The sequence below is a fragment of the Notamacropus eugenii genome, chromosome 3 (assembly GCF_028372415.1).
Source record: "Notamacropus eugenii isolate mMacEug1 chromosome 3, mMacEug1.pri_v2, whole genome shotgun sequence".
In the NCBI taxonomy this organism is placed as follows: Eukaryota; Metazoa; Chordata; class Mammalia; order Diprotodontia; family Macropodidae; genus Notamacropus; species Notamacropus eugenii.
Genome location: NC_092874.1, coordinates 389,261,097 through 389,276,249, shown reverse-complemented (window position 1 = coordinate 389,276,249; position 15,153 = coordinate 389,261,097). Strand labels below are relative to the sequence as shown.

General features: G+C 40.4%; 1 protein-coding gene across 12 annotated transcripts in view; it reads right to left on the bottom strand.

Annotated features, from left to right (window-relative positions):
• The window catches only part of CHLSN (cholesin), a 366,272-nt gene that overhangs the window by 88,214 nt on the left and 262,905 nt on the right, over nt 1-15,153 (bottom strand). For all 12 annotated transcript variants that reach the window (XR_011964550.1, XR_011964551.1, XR_011964552.1 and 9 more), the window contains one exon: nt 10,335-10,531. Coding sequence is in view for 7 of the 12 variants with exons in the window: in XM_072597760.1 (XP_072453861.1) it covers nt 10,335-10,531 (197 nt within the window). In the remaining 5 variants the exon portion in view is untranslated. The remainder of the gene's footprint in view (nt 1-10,334; nt 10,532-15,153) is intronic.

Genomic DNA, 15,153 nt, shown 5'->3' with positions numbered 1-15,153 from the left:
TAACCACTATCACCACCAGAAAAGTACTGCGTAAACCTTAACACACTATGCATATGTGAGTTTTCCAGACGACAGGCTCAGTGCAGTGGTTACTTGTAATGGTTGAACTTGGAGTCAGGAGACACAGGATTGAATCGTGTCTCTGACACTTGGCAGCTGGGCAACCCCTATTACCATCCATCAAATAAGGATGATAACACATGAACACATGCTATAAAATATGAGCTGCTATCAACAGCGATAACAACGATAAAACACCTTCCATTTATAGAGAACTTTTAGTTTCCCTCTGATCCTCATAATAACCTTGAGGATAGATGGGCCAGGCATTGGTATTCCCATTTATCAGATTAGAAAACTGGCCCAAGTTGGTACAGTTGAGGTTATAGCCCCCCAGTAGTACACTGTAAACTGTTCTGGTCACTAAATGTAAGGACATAATGGTGCTGCTGGATGAAGTCAGACGAACCTGTCTGGTGAGAGGAGGACCTAGAGAAAACACGATGAAGTCTATAAAATTGTGAAGGGCACCCAAGAGCAGGAAGCCCCTTGTTGATTTGGGTTCATCCTAGAACTACAGTTTTTTGGTCTGCTAAGCTACAGAAACAAGCTGTGAGAGTATACAGGGCCACTAAGCCCCACGGCACCCCCCAAGCTTGAAAGATACAATTGATCAAAGTCCAATGAAGTCCTATTTCCCTCCGTGGAAAGTGAGCTTATAGCATTCACTACTCAAAAGTGGTGGAGCAAGCTGAAAACACCAATGGGCTCCCAAGAAATTTGATTGTGAAAGGAGATTAAGATGTTTTGGAGATACCCCAAACTTTTCAAGTTTCAAGTTATGACATATGAGACACTGAAGTCAACCGGTGCCCTCCCCAAGACAAATGCTTTGGTGACCTTGTCAGAGATGGAATATGCATGGACCATGGGCTTGACAAAGTATGGCAACTCTTAGATTCAAAACAAGAATAAGCTAAATGACAAGCAGTTACGAGATGACAGAGTGCACAGATAATCTCCATGATCACGTGGAGATGCCAAAGATGGGGAATACTACTCCCAGGAAATAGATGAGAGAGTAATGATGTGTAAAAGGGGAATTTTTAAAAAAGGAAATAATTCCTAATTAGAGGCGTATCTCTGAAAGCCTCCTTTGTAGGCAATGGGAAGGGACTTCAAATGGTCCAAACGCTTGGTAATAACAGGAGTGGAGCTCACAACAGCAGGAGGAACAATTGTTCATTATGGTGTTCCCTAATATCTGGCTTTATTAAATACAGGGCACTTTGTTTAAACAGTATAAAAGTCATAATTATTAAAGGCCATGACCAAAGCCAGGAGACTGAAAGGTAAAGGCTCAGCAGGTCTCTTGTTCGCAGCCTGTCTAAAAATACAGAAATGATGAAATGGTGTTGGTTTGATGAGATTCCCCTCGCTCCCTCCCTCCCCCTTCAGTCACGGCTGAATGCTGTTTCCATTTAATATATTGTTTCATTTCCTGGATTTTATTTCACCAAAGAAAACCCCTCATATCTTTAGAGGAAATGACTGGAAAAAAAAGAGGGAGCATTGGGTAAATCTTTTCTTTTTATTTTAGGGAGTTGGGGCAAGAGGAAGGGAATCTGATAAGCTACAGTTAACAGATCCTGTGGCTAGGTGGCACAGCAGATAGAGCACCAGGATGGAGTCAGGAAGACCCGACCTTGAGACACATACTAATTGTATGACCCTGGGTAAGTCACTTAACCCTGTTTGCCTCAGTTTCTTCATCTGTAAAATGAATTGGAGAAGGAAATAACAAACTACTCCAGTATCTTTGCCAAGAAAACCCCAAATGGAGTTAGACAGAGTCAGACATGACTGAGATGATTGAACTCCAAAAAAACCGGAGCACAAGGATTTGTCAGTGTGGAGTGTTATATTCCCATCCTTTGAACTATTTCCAGATTGTAACAGAACTGCTTCCCCTACTCACCCCACAAACACGATCTGAAGCAGCAGCATGACAGAGGGCTTGATTCTTAATTCAGAATTGTTGGGGGAGGGTTGCGTGAAAGAGCCAAGAAAGATGGGGTGTTTTGCTATCTGTTTTCAGGGCTTGTGAAAATCAAAAAACATCCTGGTACCCTGGAGCTCATCTAGTCCAACTTGCTCATTCTAGGAACAAAGAGACTGAGACCCAAAGAAATGATGGCCCTTGCCCAAAGTCACGGTGCCAATGGGAGGACCTCGAATAGAATTCAGTTCTTACTCCCAGTTCATGCTGTTTCTCCAATGATGTCCATAGAACCTGTTGAAAAGGAGACTGCACATGGCAGCCTAGAATGCTGAGTCTTATGCCCTGGGAGGATATTCCCCTAGCTTTGGTTTGCCCTGTTTGCCTTCCTTCCTTACTGCCTAGTACAGTGCCTGGCACATAGTAGGCACTCTAGACATGCTTGTGGATTGGCGACTCTTTGAGGTTCATAGTGACTCAGGTCATTTTCCTTTATGTTGTCACTTACACATGGCCAACGTTTCCCTAATGAGTACAATTTGGTGTCTTGCTAGGATGGTCACAGCACTAATTACAGGAGACTCTTCTCATTCAGAATGATGTTTTAAAGATCCCTATCAGCACTGCTTGCCTCCTAATTAGTGCTACCTCTTCCATTTCCCAGGTGACACAGGCTGAAAATGTGGGGGATGCAGCAGGGAGAGGGATCAGATCTACCCATCCATCCCACATCGTCAGTCTGCTAGTCAGGCCTTTCTACTGCCTGGCTCCAGCCTATTTCATGTCACATCCCATCATGCAGTCTAGGTTTGGTCTCAGACAAACTAGACTAAAAGCTGTTTCCCAGACTTGATTCCCCATCGTTTACCTCTGTGTATTCCCATAAGCCACCCCCGCCATGCTTGGAATGTAAACCTTCCTTAATGTCTTTCTCAGAAGTCTTATCTTCCTTTAAGGTTGGGCTCAGAAACCACCTCTGACTTCCTCACTCTCCACTTCCCACTGCTGGTGCTCTTTCCTTTCTCAAAATATTTTGCTAAATATCTGTACGCACGGAGTATCCTCCAGTAATAATATAAGAAGGAACTGACATTTAATATTTCCAAAACACTTGGCATACATCTTCTCATTTGAGTCTCACAACAACTCTGTGAATGAGGTCCTATAAGTATGGTGATTCCCATTTTACAGATGAGGAAACTAAGGCTCAACTAGGTCAAGTAACTCGTCCAGGGTCATACAAGCAGTCCATGTCAGGAGGTGATAGGTAGGTAGATAGATAGACAGACCGACCAACCGAGAGACAGACAGACTGACAGACAGATACACGGACTGACTGACAGACAGATAGACAGACAGGCAGATAGATCTGATCCTAGGTCTTTCTGACTTCAAGTCCACGGCTCTACTCTCTCAGTTAGAGGTTCTCAAACTTATTGGTCTTAGAACCTCTTCACACTCTTCAGGAACATTAAGCACTGGACTGGGTTACAGCAGTGTTGTCCTCAGGTTCAGCTGAGGTGAGAAGGCATGTTTGCTCCTTAGACTGCTGTACTTTTTGAAGTTTTCTCTTATAGTTTTTCTGTTTCCTTTTTCGGTGTCAATAGTTACATCTCACTGCTGTCAGAGTCGCTATCTCTAGCGGCACCTTCTCCCATTTCCTTTTAATGTTGGACTCCTATCTTCATTCGCCTGAGAAATCAGATGCCCAAGCATGTTATGAGGTTTGTAAAATAAGTGATCTAGCCCTGAGTGAAGGACCGAGAAGCTCCTTTATGAGTATAGTGCACGGATTTGAAAACACTGCCTTTGTGACATCAGCTTTGGCTAGGAACCTTTGCTGCTCTCAGCTCCTTTCCAGATGGCTGAAGGACAGCCAGATAAGTGACCTCAAGATAAGTGAGGTGTTGTATGGTACAAAAATCTGAGGTGTGATTACTATTACTGGCCAAGCATGGATTTTTTCAGACACACCCTCACAGATGGATAATCATGGACATTCACATTAGCATGATCTCTGAAAAGTCAGGACAACAGATTTTCTTTACTTTAAAGCCTACTAGCACCAGGGGAGAGGAATCTTCTAAACTGTTCAAAAGTTCCTTTTCTACTTTTAAGGCCTGTCAGTGTTTTGCTTTATTTTCTTGTTCTGGTGACTCTACTAAAAGCCTTCGAGGTCAACAATGTTGCCTTTATTTTGTATAATCTCCCCTTCCATGCCTAGATCAAAAAAGTTTCCTTGGGTAGGAAGGATTAATTCCTCTCCATGAATTCAGAAGCTGGAATAGTGTGTGCTAGCTCTGTAATCCCACAGAGCATAACATATTTGGCCCCTAATAAACTAATGCTTACAACTGCCAAGAAAATGTGCTATGCTGGCAACCTTTATACCCAATAGCTCTTAAAGTGGTAACAGTGATCTTGGCTAACATCTTCCCTTCTCCTTTTTTCTTTTCTTTCAAAAATTTTTTTATTTTATTTTTAATTTATTGAATAAGACAAGCATTTACATAATATGGTACAACAAACTGCAAATCTACTATACACAAAGTTGAGTATGATCCTGAATGGATTTGACAAAGTGAGAGACTTTTAGGTATTTGTAACAAAAAGACCAGAAGAAATATAAGGAAATCATTAAAGGCTCATTTTATAAGGCACTGATTAAGGTCAAACTATTTACTTATTCTATCTGAAAATGTTATTAACATTAGTAATTACTAGTTATTATTATTATTAGTAATAGTATTCCTAAAACTGTTATCATTACTAAGGTCATTTGAAAAAAAGGTTGGGGTTGAGTTGTGTCTGATGAGGTGATTCTAAAAACAAAACTGGGTAGGAAAAGGTTAAAATGAGAAATTTTCTCATAAAAATGGGGTGTGAAGGGAAGAAGTAATACAGAGGAAGCAGGTGGGGGTGGAGGGCTGGTAATATTAGAACCTAACCCTCATCTGGGTTGAAGAGGAAACAACTACATATCTGAACAGGTCTGGAAGTCTTCTGAACTTCTAGAGACGTTTTCTCACCTCTGGGGGAGCAGGTGGAGGAGGGGCTTTTCCTGTTCCCTGAAGATCTAGAACAGCACTTTCCTTCTTCCTTGACAATCTTAGCAGTATCTCACCTTGGGAGGAGCTGCAAAGTACTCTATGGAGCCAGATGTTTAGAAATTCAAGGTATCTACAGAACCTATCAGTTCCATGGAAATTCAGAAGAAATGCACTGAGGTTCCCTTCCAGATCTTTCCCCCGCTAAGGAGTGTGATACTTACTGGGTACATAATTTCCCCCACTGGTACGAGGGAATAGGTTTCCTTATGAGAGCAATATCAGCAGTGGATAGCTGAATATAACTCACAGCCCAGATACATCCACACAAACATACGTGTTTCCTAATTTTCTTGGTCATTGGCAAAACCATAATGGAGGTGAAGTGTGCCATCAATATTCTTCCCCCTTTTTTCTGCACCCCTTGTCCATCACTTAGGCTCCTTTTCTTTCACCTCCCTCGCTAGGTACCAAGAGGCCTCATGGTGCTCTATGGATGTCCAGATCCATCCACTAAGAGATGCAAAGCACCTCTCTCCTCCCTCTACTCTCATTTCCTCAGTAGTAAGGTAGAGCTTTAGGTTTTAGAGGGGAGGAAAGAACTTGATGCGACACTGATTTTCACTGAGGTGTGAAAGACTGATAGAGTGCCTGCCTCTCTCAGGGATACTTGAAGAGCATCTAATAAGGTATTCTATTAGACAGTAACCTCCTAGGGGGTAGGGATTTTTTTTTTTTGAGTATTTCTCAATGCTTTCCCTTAACTGGTCCTTAACAACTGATTGTTAGTTTGACCTAAGCTTTGTAATTAGAGAGATTTTTTTTGGAGGGGCTTGCCAAAACCCCCTGCTGTAATAACAGCAGTAATTAACATTGACATAATGTTTGAGGGTTTGCAAAGTACTTAACACATCTCATCTCATTTTAGCCTCACAACAACCCTGTGACAGAAGTGATACTCTAATTCCTGTTTTACAAATAAGAAACCTGAGGCTAAGAGGCTGACTTGCCCAGATTCACACAGCCAGCAAGTACTTGAGACTAGGTTTGAATTCAGGTCTTTTTGACTTTAAGACTACCATGTTAATGCTGACCCAAGCTGCTTTTCTATGCTGCAGGTGACCAGTATTCTTAAGAAAGACTGATCTTATAAATAACATGAAGGGCACTATTTCCACAATCATGGCAGACTCAAGAACTAAACACAGTTGCTAGGTCTCCTTGGCTGCTATTTATCCAGAAAGCTCAAATAATCAGAAATATTCCCACAGCCCTGGAGAGCACCCTTCATCCTTAGGAAGGGTCTCATCCTTTTCTTCTCTCCTCTTCAGGCTTGCCTTATCCACTGATTCCTCCCCAGTTGCCTAATAACACAGCCAGGTAGTTCTCCCTAATACTTAAGAACAAACAAACAAGACCCTTCACTTGCTGTGCCTCCCCCTCAACTTATCATCCAATATCACTCTATCTAGATGATCTTTAAAAGACTACCCAGCTTTAAATTTATTATCTTATCATCTCTTCAGAAAGTCATCTATACTTGGTTCCCCTATGTCCTCATCTTCCACTCATTTCTGGATGCCAATGCCACCACTCTGTTGAAAGGTTACTCTCTTAAATGTTACATCCAATGGCCTTTTCTAAGTTCTCATTCTACCTGCCCTCTGCAGCTTTCAAAAGTTAACTACTCTTGCCTGCTTTCTCATCATTTCTTATAGCACAGTAGTATTCCATCACAATCGTATAACACAGCTTGTTATTACATAAACTCAGCTCTCCTCCCAACTTCTTTATTTCTGTTGAGGGTACCACCATCCTTCTAAATCAGCAAGTTTCACAACCTTGATCTGTGACTCTTTTTTCTCCCTCTTCACCAAATTTTGCCAATTCTACCTCCACAACTTCTGTTATAAACTTTGTATTTGAATTCAACTTTCCTGGTATGACTTTCTCACAGAATTTTACTTCTTAATACCCAACTGCTGCTCCTTAAAAGACTATGAAAATTAGGTGGTGCAAACTTAGCATGTGCACAAAGCTATGCCTGACTTTCTTCTTCTCTATCATGGATTCCCAGATGGAGCAGCCAACTTCCCTGAAAGATTCACAGCACTTCCACTCAAACAAGCTACTTCTTGCTATTGGTGAGAATCAGATTGACCTAGACAGAATTTCACTTTGTTGTTTCTTCCACCTTTTGAAAGATGAAATTATCATGAAGGTAAGCCAAGAAAATTTCTGTTTATGGCGGAAAGAGAATTCTAACAGATATCCAGAAAATTATATTTCCTCTATCATGACTTTATCAAGCCTTTGTGCCACGCTTATAGTCTGTCCCCTGAGCTTCCCATTTACTTCTATGTCCAAGGGTTTGTAATAATTCCATGACGACACACCTTCTGTTTGGCCTCTATTGATCTTTCCCCAAAAGCTCTCCATGATCTTCTCTTCTTGCTACACTTCCTTACATAAGTATGATTTCTAAATAGACAATGCTCCCATCTTTCTCCTCGATTACCTTCCTCTCATATCTATTAACTACTTATTTTCACTTCTTTTGAATAAAGTATACTTTTCCTGAGTTATAATCTAATCACAGATCTCATGCCACCAAATCCCAGTGATATTTAATAGATCTAATTTGTTCTTCTGCACTAGGACCTCAAATGAGTCTTGCTTGTTAGTCATATGTTCTTCATTTGCATATAGACATTTGAGGTCAAAGATTTTATTATTAGCTTTTTTGTTGGATTTTGTCTGCCATGAACTCTGTGTATCTCAACTGCTATTCTTATACTATGACTACTATCTGTGGCACCTGGGTTAGTGACTACATCTACACCTATAGTTATATGTAATTTTCCCCCTCTCTCTTCCTTTTCAATTAACAGCACTGTTGTTTAGGTTTGTAAGACTCCTAGAAAATACCTTCTTAATTGTCACTGTTCTGTATATATCATCCTTGATAGGAGCCTGTTCACTCCTATATTTTAAGGTTCAGAAATTCCAAGCCCATTTCCAGACACCATCTTTTTAACTAGTTGCTCTTGAAGGCCATCCCAGTGTAAGAAAAGTACAAGCCTAAGCAGGTCATACTGCTTGGTAGACTTTGAGTACAGGCTCAGTGATGGCATGTATGTATCTATGTCATCTGAGAATTCAACTAGCTATGTTTCATACGGGGTTATTGATTTTTCAATGACACCAAATGTCAAAGACCTACTAAGAAAGTTAGGGACTCTGATCTCCATGAGTGGAGGGAGTAAACCCACTGATAAAATCAATGCTCCTTAAAGTATAGAAGTATACTTTATCAACACTTAGCACAGTGTCTGGCTGTTAGCAAGTGCTATATGAATATGAGCTATCATTATTATTAGTGTTATTAAATGTCTGTATAGACAGGTATAGTTATAAATGGCTGCTCTAGGTTAATAAAAGTATTCAATTAACCAACAACTTTGGTTCTCAGAATGCGACTGAATGTGTACTACAACATACGGAAGTAGAACCCAAGAGATCCGTAAGGTGTCGAGTGTACCCTGTGATGAAGCAAAAGTGCCCCGAGATGTTCAGGGTCAGAAGGGAATGAGGAGTATGAGGAGAGTAAGAAGAGAGACCACATGGAAATCTGAATACCAAATCTATTGCCTGGCGGTCATGCAAATCAATGAACAGCTCAACTCCCTGAGCCAGGGTTCTAAAGGGAGCAATCTCCATCAGCCTCTGTGTGGCTGTCACTAAAAGTGACTGGTCTGGCGCTCCTTCTCTTTCAGGGTTTACCAAGCACTTTAAAGACATCATCTCATTCCTATTTTATAGTAAAAGAACCTAAAACTTGAAGAGGATAAATGACTTCATTAACTTACCTTTCATGGTCACTACTAGCAAGAGGGCAATCTAACTGAGCAATAAAATAAAAAATTCCTCCAAATGCAAATAAAAAAATCACCTTCCTTTTACTTCCTCAGGGTCAGAATCTTAGCTACTGGTCTTATGCTTCTCTACCTCAAGATACCAGTTGACTTGCTTTTTCTTCATAATGAACGTTAAGCAAAAAAAAACCCAACAACATACTTGTCTCTAGTGGGGAATATCATTTTCATTGCGAATATTCATAGAGAATAAGTTAGGAAATCACTGGATTCCTCAGATGAAAGGAAAAGAGAAAAAGTGATAGAAAAAGGCAGAGGAAGAGGGAGAAAAAAAGGAGAAAGGGATGACCCATAACTGAATCTGCCAGGGTTTCATGTTCCCTGGCAGAACTTTCACAAACATCTGGTTAAGATGGTTTCTAAGAATGGAATTTGGATTTCTGGAGCACAGCTTAAAACACAGGAATGATACGCTCATGGCCAGGGTCAGTGTGCACCTAACAAAGATTGTTTAGAATATATTTACTGGGAGAAAAAAAGGAGCTAGGGAAGGAGGAAGAAAAGGAAAGGAGAGACAACAGGAAATAGCAATACTAATAGCTGGGGGAACCAGGAAAGATCTCTCCTAGTAGGTAGCATCTGAGATGAGCTTTAAAGGAAATTAGAAAATCCTGTCCTCCAGAATGAGAATTCTTTACTTCCTAAGATTACCAGTGGGTAGGAAATCAAAACAAAACAAAAAAACCAATACCAAGTCAAAACAATCCCTCACTTTTTACCCTTGCTTGGGACAAGTGACCTTACTTAATTGGAAAAGGGATTAAATTAACAATCATTTTTAATTTCACCACAGTTCCATGGTTTATGGTTTTCCATAAGCATCTAAAAAGCCATGTACAAAGCTGTTAGCTTAGTTAACATCAAACCTTTGCCAGAATCTGGGAATATCCACAACAGTCCCCTTCCTCTGTCTCTGATTATAAATACTCAGGTTCTAAAAATACACATACTTTGCGCAACTTAATGTGCAATCTCTCTGATGTGGAACTTCCTAATAACTCAGTGTTCTCTAGGTTGAGTTAAATGAAACAATGTGATCTCCGGCTATGGAAAAGTTAAAGCAATGCCATCTGCATTGAAGCTTTAGGATAGCTTGACTACTCTTTATGCAGACTTTCACTGGGCTCTGTGCCATCTTTTAAAGATCCCAGAGACAGCTAAGGCATGTGAAGCCATTTCAGGTAAACTTGGGTTGGACTACACTATTCAAACAAGCCAGCTGGAATGAAATAATATACTGTATTTAGCAATGACCAGAAAGAAATTTTTCAAGAGGTTAGGCTGGTTTCTCTAGTTTCCTGAGTGGCATCAATAAGGTGGAGGGGTGATCCGGGAGGTGGCGGAGATGCTTACCTGATGAGATAGGCCAAGGCCAACTCAGCTCCGGATGGTTTGTGAGGGTTTTCTTTTACAACATGGATCCCTGCTTCCCGAAGCTGCTTCCTTTCTTCTTTCTTCCTTTCCTTCTTTAGTTTTCTTTCCAGGGTTCTCCTTTCCTCTGGGGTCAGTTCCTGCTCATCTTCCTTTTCCTCATCACTTGCAGTATACACCTGAAAATAAACCAAAAAACCCTGTGTTGGTTCCATGGAAGGAAAGGAAATTTACAAAGTAAACACTTTAAAAGAAATAATGTTCACAATTCCCTGGGATTCTGTTCATCTGAGAGCAGAGGTCACTGAAAAAAGCAGAGGCAAATACGTTGTGATGGTAATTGAAAAAAAGAAAGCTCTGCCAACATATTCATAGCAGCACTTTGTGAAGAAGCAAAAGCTGGAAACAAAGTAAGGGAACATTGATCCGGGAGTGGCTAAACAGGGTATGAATATCACTGTGTTGCAATAAATGACAAACATGAAGAAGGTGAAGGTTTGTAGGAACCAAAGCAAAGCGAAGGGAGCAGAGCAAGGGAAACAAAAATGCCAACGACGATCAACTCAAACGAGCAACAGAACCGGATGCTGCCAAGTTAGGAGGACCACATATGGATCAGCAGAGGGGAGAACGCACTGCCCTCCCTTTACAGAAGGGACACAATGGATACTGCACCCAAGGCTGGAATTGCCCAAGTTTTACTGACTCTTAAAAAGTCTTTTAAATTTCGGTTATAGGGGATGGTTCTCTGAGGGAGGGAGAGATATATTAGGAGATGGAAATGATGCAAAAATAAAGATAATTTTTAAAGGGCATAAACATTTGTATGTTGATTTATACTTGACAATCGAGTCCCCTTCCCTTCTTATCAGAGGCACTAGTTCCAATCAATAAACAATTATTGAGGGCCTAATATGCATAGGATACAGAGTTAGACATCAGGGGGAGGTACACAGTTTAGAGAAAACATGGCCCCTGCCCTCACAGTTCTTACAGTCTAGGAGGCAATGAACTCTCTACCTGGAAGCTACAAGGGTCTGACCTTTCCAGACATGTGACTTTCTACCTCTTATCAAATCACCACCGCCATTTCTGGAAAGGACATGTCCACAAACTGACCTGTGAGTCCACTCACCATTTCAGTGACTTTCCAAACCCAAACAGCCCTCTCTGGTTACTACTCTCCCATATATACTGTCTTCCCCTATTAAAATATAAGTTTCATATGTGCTTTTTAAAATTCATATTTACAGTGCTTAGCATAAGTACCTAGCACATAGTTAATAGATATGCATTCATTCACTTAGTCTTACCATGTAACCAGCATATCAAAAGCTGTTATGACAGCTTAAATCTTTATAAAAGAAAAATAATCTTGAACTCCCAAACATGTAGGCAAGAACCATGGGGAACGTTAAGGGGCAGACAGTTGCCATATGATGAGTCTTCACAATTCAGTCACTAATGTTTCCTCTTTGCATTGGTAAACAGAGGTAGGTATGCTACAATGAAAAAGGCAGGGTGTGTGCATGGGCAAGGGGTGGAGATAAGGGAAGGCTGAGCAAAACTATGGACTGTTTCCTTCTTTACCTTTCTAAGTCCCTTTCCTCCCCCCATGAGGCTGTGACCTCCTTTGGTTCTACGGGAAACTGAATTTATGTATTGTACACAATGCACGGGCAACATTAGTTGGAATGTTATTCAGTCTGCCTTTTAAAAGGAGGAAGAGAGAGAGAGAAGGGTGAAGGGGAAGAAGAGGGAGAGATGAGGGGAGGGAAATGAGAGAGAGAAGAGAGGGAGAAAGTGGGGAGAGAGAGGAAGACAGACACAGAGAGACAGAGAGAAAGAACACCCAATGCTTAACTCAAAGGAATGTCTCTTTAGGGGTAGAACTGCAAACATTAGCAGGGGAGAAAGTTTTCGGCAGATTATCCCTCTGCCTACTCCTAACAGCCTCAGTTAAATCTCAGGCTGGAGATAAAGGTAAAGGGGGATCCTCTGATATGTTACTGTAATGGAATAAAATAATTTTCATTTAAAAAGCAGTAACATTCATGCCAAGGCTGCTGGGAGAAGAGGTGAAAGAACTGTTAACAACAAACCAACAAAAACCCCAACCGACCCAAACCACAAACACTTTTTGGAGCTTTTCAAAGATTATTTCAAGAGCCGAATAATAATGATATTGCAATAATCTACACGTCCCTTTCTCTATAACTCTTTGAGGCGGAGAGCAGAAGCATTATTTCCATTTTACAGATGAAGGAAACAAGGCTGAGAGAATTGAAATGCCTTGCCTGAAGTTGTACATTTAAGTGAGAGCAAGAAATCAAGCCCCAGTTAGACTCCCACATACTAACTCACTCCACCATATTCAAATTTCTCCGTAGAAGTTAACAGTCCATTTAATTGAGGTTGGGAAAATGACATAGCAAATATGTTTATTATTTGTCCATGAGCTTGTAGTGAAGTGCCCAATGGCACAAGACTGCAATATGACTGGCAAAGAATAGTTAGCCTATATTTCCAGTCAAAGCATTGCTCATTACCTTCCCTGCCCCCACACACATTCTTCCTATTATCTGAAAACTCTTTAACCCTCCCTCCGATGACTCTAGTAAAAACAAAACAAGTTGCTTCTCTGCCTCCTCTCCCCTTCATTTTGCTTTCTCTTTTTGACTTCCCCACCAGGTCCCCTCATAAAATGCCAATCCCTTGACAACTTTTGTCTCAAGCTTAACAACTTTGCCTCTTCTGGATCATTTGAAACAAAAGAAAGAGCTACTCTACCTCTCCCCCATTCCTTCCCGACCCTCCTCCCCTTTTCCTTTCTTAAAAGTGGGAATTTATCCTGTTAAGCAGGGGTTCTTAACTCAGGGTCTATAATTTTTAAAAAAATTGTTTTGATAATCATATTTCAATACAATTGATTTCCTTTGTAAATCTTATGAGTTTTATTTGATGCATTTAAAAACATTCTCTTGAGAAAGGCCCCAAAGGCTTCACCAGTCTGCCCAGAGGTCCTATCACCTAGAAAAGGTTAAGGACTCGTGAGTTACAAGGCACTCCGGCATTGCCTATCAACGTTAAGTCCCAACAGCCTCAAATGTGCTGAATTATGGGGATGTTTGCAACGAACCACATGGCAATTCTTGTCTTCCATGTAACAACACTTTCTTTTCAAATAACAGCTGTGCCAACACCAAAGAACATGCTTTCTCTGATCTCTACCATGTCTAACATTAAGGATAATGTATACAGAACTTCACCATTACTGAAAATAATAGTGGTACCTTCAGATAGGAAGGATTCGCTGTTTTTATAGCCAAAATGACCCTCCTTAATGAAAAATATCTCAGGCTATGTGAAAAATGTATTTTTCAGCATGAAGCTATGTTAGTATCATCAACTACAAAGAGACTGATTGAAATCCCACATGCCTCATGCAGACATGCCAGGCTTTGCTCTAACCCTACCACTATAGATTCATGCCAAGTATATGAAAATTGTAGACTATACTTCCCAGGGGCTGGGATCTCATTATGATGTGGTCAGTCCTTCCAATGGTGCAGATCATAACTCAGCCCCACTTCTCATCCTGTGCAGCTCTTGTCCATGTCCTAAGTAATGCCACCACATGTTGGGGTGGTGACTGGAGCTGTCTCTCAACTACATCTCTCAGCATTGCATGGATACCAAGGATAAATCTGAGTTGTTCAATGATTACCTCTTGACCTTGCTACATAACTAGTCTGTTTTCCTTTCCAGTCATAAATCTCCCTGGTGACACCCTATATATTCCATTTTTTTCCTTTGGTAATATTTTGCTGGGCAGTTAGGTGGCACAATAGATAGAAGACTCATATTCATGAGTTCAAATCTGGCTTCAGGCATTTACTACATGTGCAACCCTGAACAAATCATTTAACCCTGTTTGTCTCAGTTCCTCATCTGTACAATGAGCTAGGGAAGGAAATGGCAAACCATGACAGTATCTTTGCCAAGAAAATCCTAAAAAGGAATCATGATGAGTTGGCCATGACTGAAATGCTCAACATCAGCAACAAAGATGTTGCTGCCTATTCACAGCAATCATGGATGTGCCTTCCTTCTCATTTACCCTTTGAGTGACCTGAAACTTTAGTTTTCAGAGACAGTGATGTTCCTGACTCACAGCAATTAAGTATTGATGGAAGAAAATTGGTATTAAAAAGAGAAAAGTGAAGGATCATTGAAAGTGCTATGAAATTTTTCAAATGCAGACTTGTCTATGAAAGTCTTGTTTAATTCTGAGCCCAGGTCACTGTTTGTGATATATGAAGAGATGAATGGATTATGTGGTTTGCCCATTCAATTATATACTACATTCTTGGCAAAAGGCATTTTTCATCTACCTTATTTTTCTTGTGTGGAAAGTTAGGCCAATATCTTTTAAGTGATGAATATGGATCTCATTTAGGAAATTCTGAAATGTTCTTGAGTTTGATGCAATGCTGTTTGTGACAAGAAGTTTTAAGAAGCCCTATACTTCTATTCAAAATAATCAAAAAAACTTCAGGAATCAAAGTTTGCGGCAAAGGATAGGAGAAGCAGATAGCCAATTAGATAAAAAGTGTGTGTATGAAATGGGCTGAAGCATAACAAGGAAAAAGCTTCTTAATATGACCTTTCATAAATACATATAATATATAGGTATGTATGTATATATAACATATATGTGTGTGAATATCTATATGCATGTACACACACATATTATGAACACTTGATTTGAAGGCAGAATTCTAGCTCTGCTATTGTCTAC